We start from the raw sequence: 8278 nt of genomic DNA on the forward strand, positions 1-8278 counted from the left end.
CATACCAAGTGTACCCGACGAGGATTGTGTAGGGGTAGGGGGCTATGCAAGATACCACCTGTCTGATTAGCCAAAGGGACAAAATTTATTGACCTCAAAATTTGAGTTGAGACATTCATATTTGGTATGCATGCAGCTTGTATTGCTGGAGAAATGACACAAGGCGTTTTGAATCTATTTCTTAGTTTTTATTCCTGATAGGGTGGTGGCTATCAAGACGCCATCTTTTAAGGTAGAGTGGATCCTGACTAAGTACAATAGTTTTGACCATTTCCCTTATTAGATGTCTTATTTAAAACGGCGCTTTTTTGACTTTGCCAACTCATAGGTAGAGGGGACTGAACTGGCAAAGTACACTTTTTTAGCGATAACTTATTTTTCAAACATAGGAATTGATCTGTTTTCATTTTACAGAAAGAATTTGATCGCTACACACAAAATATGAGAAAAAATCGATAGGTCACCAAACTCGTTTGAGAGAAAGCGACAATTTACTTCTCACTTTATGTGCGCTCGCGCGCGCCAATTACGCGTAAAATTCTGCACAGTAAGGATGCGCAATGCAATACAGGGCAATGACCTTAATTCATGCAGAAGGAAGATTACTACTCCGGTTCAAATGACCATGTAGTATACGTTTTACCCACAACTTTCACGGAGGACTGTGAACCATAGTGAATATGTTGTGAACTTATTTTGGAACTGATAACATTTTCCTCTGTCGTTTAACTTCATTAATCAAACCTATAACAAAATTCTCGAACGTGATTGGTTATCAGCAGCCCGATTTGAGCACTAATTGGACAGTGTACGGGTCATGCTTGTAATTGGACAGTGTAATAGGACAGTTTACGCCTCGTGCCTGTGTAATTGGACAGTACGCGTCATTTTGCGCGCGCTGTTGTTGTAAATTTTGTCGAGAAAACTGCTATGTTTTTAAGTATTCACAAACACTCTAAACCATTTCACCGGTAAAGTTTGTTTGTTTCTCGAATTTTGTCATAGTTTTGATTACTTACTCGTGATTAAACAAATCGGACTCCCGCTGCGCGATCGTCCGATTTTGTTAATCACTCGTATGATTACAGACCGAATTGGACGACACGAAGTCCTTTTACCATTATAAATGATTACTACAATAGCATGGCGTATTTTTCTTTCGCGTTATGTCGTTGGGTAATAATACGCACTTTGCTTCTGATAGTGCCCACCTCTTGCACTATAAGGAACATAAACTGATTTTAGCTAGCGTATTGCAACAAGCTAGCGAAAATGTGTTGGAAGTAGCCTGTGACAGCAGGCTATCGCTTCAAAGGGGAGTAACAAGAAGCCCTGACCGGACGGTTTCACAAATAGTCGAAAATGACTTATGCGTTAGATAACCAAACGGCATTGAATGTTTAATCACTGTTTAATACAGCTAGCTTAGTCTTGTGAAGTATCATATTGGGTTACTTTTGCATCCCCCCCCTCCCCACTTCCCCTAGGGATACCTCCCACATGCATTTCTCAGAAAATTATGTTAAGTGTTAATTGAATTATAGCGTTATCCTTGTTTGCTTTTCACCACAAGATCAAGATGATTGATTTGTTCCATTAAAATGTCCAAGACTGGAGCGGATGGTAAAAGCAAGCAGACGAACTTTGTTCACATAACTAAATTATAATTCTTTTAGCTTGACGAATATTTGTAACGATCATGTTCAGGGACGGACCATTATTTTCTTGGAGGGGGGGGGGGGGGGGTGAAAAATTTTCCTCTGCAAACTTTTTTTTTAGTTTATGCACCTCTGCAAACATTTTTTTTTCGAAATTCTTACTATTTTTTGTTATACATATCGTGTTTGCAAACAATTTATTTTGTCTTTCCAGGCCCTGCAAACAATTTTTTTCAATATTTTTCATCCCCCCCCCCTCCAAAAAAATAATGGTCCGTCCCTAAAATGATCATGTTAGGGGTGTTTCTACATATTTACATTTAATGTCACTGAAGGATTAAATTTGATGTCCTTTGACTCCAAGGGACTGAATTTTCATTCTGAGTAATTTCTTGAACAAACACTAGGCGATTGGCTGTAATTTTTCAAAAAGGCAGCGAGAAGCGAGTCATAAAATTCGGAGGGTAAGTGTAGAAGTATATTAGGTGCAACAAGTCTTTTTTGCAATGGTTAAAATTTAATATCGTCAGATTAAAAAACCCTCAAAATAGTAAATCTGTTTTCTGTCTGAAATGCCATTGAAGAGTTAAGGAGCACGGATAATTTATTGAGACTGGGATTAATGAGTTGCATACTACGTCCCCGCCTTAACATCCAAATTGTGACAACTGACAAATACCTGAGTGACAAATTGCCTTTATCTCATCATTTTAACTCTGAAAAAATGGCAAATAACTTAATATTGATGTGGCTGAAATATTGCTTCCACTGCACTATCCGCATTTACAGCTGTGCCTCGCTATGGAGAAGCCACGAGCCAAGCGGCCCACACTGCCGGGGCTTATCTCGGTTTCCGTAGCATTAAGCGGCTAGGAATATTTCTACTCCCCCCTGAATGGGATGCTAGTCCATTGCAGGGTTCCCCCCCAGCAATATGTCGCCGGTACCCATTTATACACCTGGGTGGAGAGAGGCACTATGAGAGTAAAGTGTCTTGCCCAAGAACACAACACAAGTGACCCCGGCCAGGGCTCGAACTCGGACCGCTCGATCCGGAGTCCGGCGCACTAACCATTAGGCCACCGCGCCTCCCATGTGGCCTCGCTATGACTAACGTAAAAAGTGACAATCAAGTCAATATTTTAATCACAAGTTGCATCTTTACAATTCATCATCAAAACTGACAAATGACTTAATATTGTAACTGACAGACTTCATCCAAAGTAGCAATTGACAAATGACTTTACTTTATCATCCAAACTAACAAATATCTCAATATTTGCACCAACCGACTGTGTCCTATTTCTTGTATATATCAAAACTTTCAACAATACATTACCATCCAACCTAATACAGCTGAAAATGCCTTAAAATGACTAGATTGTATATATTTTCGTCTCGACATTTATTGTAAGCCTGAGGCTATTTACTGAACTCCTCCCCAGTTAGACCTCTTAAATATATTGCAAAACCGAACTTAACTATCTAAGATCTCTGCAGCTAATACTGAAGTCCCGCGTAGATAATGCTTCTCTCTGAATTCTACTACCGTTATAACAGCAATTTGCAACTTTTCATTACTGTATCTAACATGCAATTCCAATATATGCACTGCTTCTAGCAGGACAAGTCAACACGCACATGCAAATTTTTAAAACGGAATCCTCGATAACTATGATAGTTCTTATTTATCTTTCTCTTTTTGACATTTTTTTCAGTTTACTAAATTTATTCGTGGTTATTTTTCCCATATTAATCGTTTTTCTAGGTTTTGTCTAGTTTTTGAATTAGAGTTACATCTTTTCAGCACTTAACCTTTCTGATTAATTCCCAAGATTGACCAATATTGAATTTACGGTTGGAGTAGAATATAGAACTCAAAATCGTCAATTCAAAGTTACTTCTTTAATGTACATTGAGATTCTCAAAAACTACTGTAGCATTTCTCTAGAAATTTTGGCATTGAAACGATCACCCGCCATTTTTCATCAGTGGTAGCAAGAACATTTAATATTTCACATTTGAAACAGAAAAGTAAAAAAAGGGCGCCGCCGGGTAAGAAGGCAGTTAAAGATACTTGCCCTGAGCAAGACAAACTTTGCATATAATAAGTACAGTGTGATTGTGTTAAATTTGTAACGGAAATATCGTATTCCAGAAGTCTAAATGGCGAGTAGAGACTGGGTCAAGGTTAGCTTCTCTGTAGCTGTACCATTACACAGCAAAATTGTTCATACTGAGTATTCTACAATGTGTCGACTCCCGCTGCGCTATTAACACACTTAAGACTATTATATCAATGAATTCCCACTGACCTGCTAACTAAGTAGATTTTAACACCTTGGAATTATAAATGGTTTAAATAGCTATCGACGAAATGCATAAGGAGGTGGCAAATTATAATTTTATACAAATTCCGGCATCAGGACTTAGCAACAAAGGAAGGTCATTTATTTTTATCGTGATTTGAATATACCGGCGACCGCAGTTGATAACTGCATGGCAGAAAAGGATGAAGTCTTTTGTTTTGGAACGCTTAATTGCATTCTGTACAATACACTCTTTTGTCTCTATGAGCTTCTATTGATGGTGTGAGACATTAAACAGCCGGTTAATAGTGACCTATGTCGCTATTATAAGCTCGTGCTTCGATTGTCAAATTATGCAAGATTTCACATTGCTCCAGAATTGGCTTACATACGAGTACAAAACAGATATAACAAGTTGTTTACTTTCGTCTTTCGTCTCTCTAACCAATGTCGTTAGGAATGAAGTTGTATAGACAGGCTAGACATATGAACAGTCACAGATGGCTGGCTCTAAAAAGTTTAATTTAAAATATGAATTTTTTGAAAGTGAAAACAAAAGGCTGAATCAAATACTTCACCTTTCTGTAATAGTCTGTTACCATAGATTTAAAGTTTGTTTGGAAACGCTCCCGGCCATGTTGATTCTGTAGATAAAAGGGATTTTTCGCTGTGCGTCATTTCGACTATTTATTTCATCCATCTTAGTTTTTAAGGTGGCAGTTACGCACATTAACTGAATGCGGATGAGGTCAAACGCTAGGAGACAACGATTTCCGTCATTTCGTCACGTTGGGTCATGCAAGAGCGCTTCTGTGGCAGCAGAGTCAGACGAATACGCAGACGTTTCAACTCATCGGAAACTGACGGGAAATGAGTAGCGGCGCGCGCGCTTGTACATGTAAGAATTAGCAAGACTGGACGTTGAATTGCAGTTGGCAAGACAACTGACAACTGTGTGGTTCTTGGCCCCGGTACAAATCTCTCGAAAACAACTCATCAACATCAGTACACCGCTCGCCAATATAACATCAAACCGTACCACAGCAGAGAGTCAACAAACGCTTCAAAAAGGTCGCAGTTATACACAATCCAAATTGCCCTGCTGGCCGAAGAGATATTCGGAGTCATCTATCTACGTGACCTAAAGTACTGTTATCATATCGTAAAGCTCTGCTTTATGTAAAGACTACAACTAGAAAGTCATTCGCAGTTGACCCATTCAGGACGAGCGCACGAGCGTGCCATCCTGCAGTTGTTGAATGATTTTGAGTCAAGTAAGTGATGTGAAACCCGGCAACAATGGATCATCGAGCCACTCTTCTTGTCATTGAACTTCTTAGTTTACTTTTGCTCGCCTCTGCGAGCAACGGGAACTTTTCAACGCAAAACAGCAGTAATGCAAATACTGAGGCGACGACAGGGCTGAACCAAGGTACGACTGTCTTCATGCATCTGTTCCGTGCATGATCGCTTTGTGCATGTGTTCAAACGTGTCTTGTCATTAGGGAAATCGTGCAAAGCTATTACCAGCCGCTAATAAAGTGATGAGGGCATACACAACAAATATTGCTCTATAACGTTAGCTAGTCAGACAATTTGAAAAGAAATTACTTGAAGCCATTCTCTTGAAAATTCCTTTAGTATTGAAGTTGTATATACTGAGACAAGATTTATTCCAGTGTCTCAATGTGTTGTTTCCTTTTTATCGGTTGCGATAATATAATACAGCAAAAGTAGAACAGACGCATTACAATATGCCACAATACCCTAAATATATAATCTATTTTCGTTTCATGTTGTGTTTTGTGACGAGCCGTTACAACATCATTTGTTTTACAGTCAAAGAAGTCAAAGAAAGGCGGGGAAAATGCCGAGTTGATTGCTAGGGGGACGAACGTGTACAGTATATTTTATACTAGTAGATTAAAATCTCTTGCCAGTGTGGTTTTCCTTTATTTATGACACTAAAGTACCGTTCTCAATTTGATCAAATTCATCGAGTTCCGACGGTATTGTTCGACATGCCCGATATTTTGGCTAGCATTGATTGCGTTTGTCAGTGATTTTACGGCTTTTTACTAACCTAATAAATCGTTTGGATTTGAGCTTTATAAATAATACGGTAAGGGTGTACAAGCAGACTTGATGTATATTGCTTCCTCTTTTCGTTTGATAGATGGAGACTCGTCAACAGCCTGCCAGCGGACCGCTTTATGTTGCAGACTGGGAAGAAAAGCCGTTCGTCTCTCGTACACGGCTTCAGTGTATACGTGCAAGATCGAAGCCTTGGCACAGGGGTTAAAATACCACAAATCCGCAAGCCATCGGCTTTTTAAGTCCGGCAATGGGCAGGCAGACAGAATGGATGCAGCCAATTCACTTCGTATGTCGTACGGATTCCGCTGGAGACTGAAGCTATGCGAGTCTAAGGGAACGGAGCAGAAGCGATGCTTTCAAGATTGCTGCGAGCGGAGACAGCGGGATGAACAAGCACGGGCGAAAAAGACAGCCCAAAGGCAAAAGCAAGATTCGTGAACAAAGCAAAATTAAAACGTCCCTGGACTTTGCCTGAACACTTGACAACACGTAGGCGTATTTTGTAAATATATTCAGAAGACGTAAAAGATAAATAGCAACGCAATAAACATCAGAACACAAGGAACTTAAAATGGCAAAATGGCATCATAAAATGGCCCTGCAATTGGCCCATTGCTGTGTCGTTTCGATGTCGTTGTTTAAATGCAAAATTAAAGTTATTTACGAAGTGGTTTCTTAAGAAAGCAATCGTAACGACATAGTATTTGAGGTATTTGTAATTATCATTGAAATGCCACGAGGCTTCCATCAATTGATTTTTTTCTACTTTAAGAGGAATGTCAGGTATTTAGGAACCCCTCATTGACATTTGCTCTTGAAAACCTTACAAAAAATCGTATATATTTGTTTGAGCGAAATTATTTTTACATCGTAAACCGTTTATATGTAGTACAGGAGGATGCTCTCAATTCATTAAGACTCAGCTAAGTAGAAACTTAGAGCAACATGAAAGGAACTGAAAAGAGACCATGCCCGAAGGCAACAAGCCGGTTCCACAAGGCGGACAAATGCTAATTTGTCCTGATTTCAATACTTATGCCAAAGAGAGGAATGATTTAATTAACCCGTCTGTTTTTGCAGCATAATGACAGCAAACAAACTCATCAATATGTTCGTAGTTTTGTAATCTGCGTCGGAAGAGGTAAAGCCAATAAAATCATGTAGCAGCAGCAAGAAAACACTTCAACAGCAATCTCTTGTAGTTTAGCATGGTACCAGTAGAGCTCAACATGCGATAATTATGTGCTAAAAGACGCCTGCATGAGGGCTGCAGAGCAAAGTGGATTTTAAGTGGTGGGCGGAGCTGATATACTGCCAAATGCATTGGTATAAGGTTCATTAGCAAGATTATACTGCACGGACAAAGAAGTTATCACGCGATCAAGAAACTGTTATTGTTATTAAACGCACCAATATTAACTTGTTAAACCCCAGATTACTCAGCAGTTAGGCTTCCCTTCAAATTCTCGGAGAAGACAATAAAAAAAATGCAAACGAAATCGTTAATTAGGGGATGTTGTTTTAATGTACACCAAATCTCAGGAACAAACGTCAAGAGACACGCTTGGTGATGACTTGGAAGTATGAGATTGAAAATGTTACAAGAGATCAGAAAAGGAAATCTGGGGACATGAGTATTGTACGTTGGGGCTCGAGTGGATCTCAAGTGTATATAGACGCATACAGTTGCGGCGGTTATCGAGATGCATGCAATCCGAGTCGAGAACCTCGAGATCAATTACTCTCAATTGGTACGAGAGCTGCTACAAAGATGAGTGTTTACGAGCGATAAAAATCGGTTAACTGAGTAATCACATGGCTTGCAACGAGAATCAACTTCGTTTTGTGATGTTCTCCGGCCACAATCCTTCAAAACGCAGACAGATGAATTAGGTAATGATTCGCCGTTTAAGCACCCTCCCTCCAATAAGTGTTCCTGTCACGATCATCACATACACGCCTACGCCCCAATTGATAAGTGCCATTTGCAATATCTGCTCAACTTCCGATATTAATTAACACATAGAGTACCGAGTTTGGCTCCGCTAGTTTTTTGCGGATAATGTTTTGTTTTTCAGTAGTTAATTGTACCCAAAGAATTCTGGTTATTAGTTATTTAAAAGTTGGGCAAGTGAAGAAACGTTCAGGTAAAAACTAAACAAATGAGCGCTCTTTTTCGAAGAACTACTCCCTCTCGGACTCTCAAAGTTAACT

The 8278-nt window shown here is 39.4% G+C and overlaps 1 protein-coding gene across 1 annotated transcript; it reads left to right on the forward strand.

The window, feature by feature from the left end:
- The first annotated feature begins 4615 nt into the window (after positions 1 to 4615).
- Positions 4616 to 7242, forward strand: LOC144631630 (uncharacterized). Its single transcript, XM_078490111.1, has 2 exons — positions 4616 to 5399; positions 6144 to 7242. Exons 1-2 carry the CDS (start codon positions 5267 to 5269, stop codon positions 6500 to 6502), a joined length of 492 nt encoding a protein of 163 aa, XP_078346237.1. The 5' UTR covers positions 4616 to 5266; the 3' UTR covers positions 6503 to 7242.
- Positions 7243 to 8278: the final 1036 nt, after the last annotated feature.

Source organism: Oculina patagonica, chromosome 12 (assembly GCF_052425735.1).
Source record: "Oculina patagonica isolate OP01 chromosome 12, crgOcupat, whole genome shotgun sequence".
NCBI classification, from domain to species: Eukaryota; Metazoa; Cnidaria; class Anthozoa; order Scleractinia; family Oculinidae; genus Oculina; species Oculina patagonica.

Bases quoted from the DNA above. Each gene is read 5' to 3' on its own strand.
- LOC144631630 (XM_078490111.1), top strand. From the start codon at position 5,267: ATGGATCATCGAGCCACTCTTCTTGTCATTGAACTTCTTAGTTTACTT. The intron at 5,400-6,143 runs GTACGACTGTCT...TTCGTTTGATAG, and splicing joins GACGACAGGGCTGAACCAAG to ATGGAGACTCGTCAACAGCC.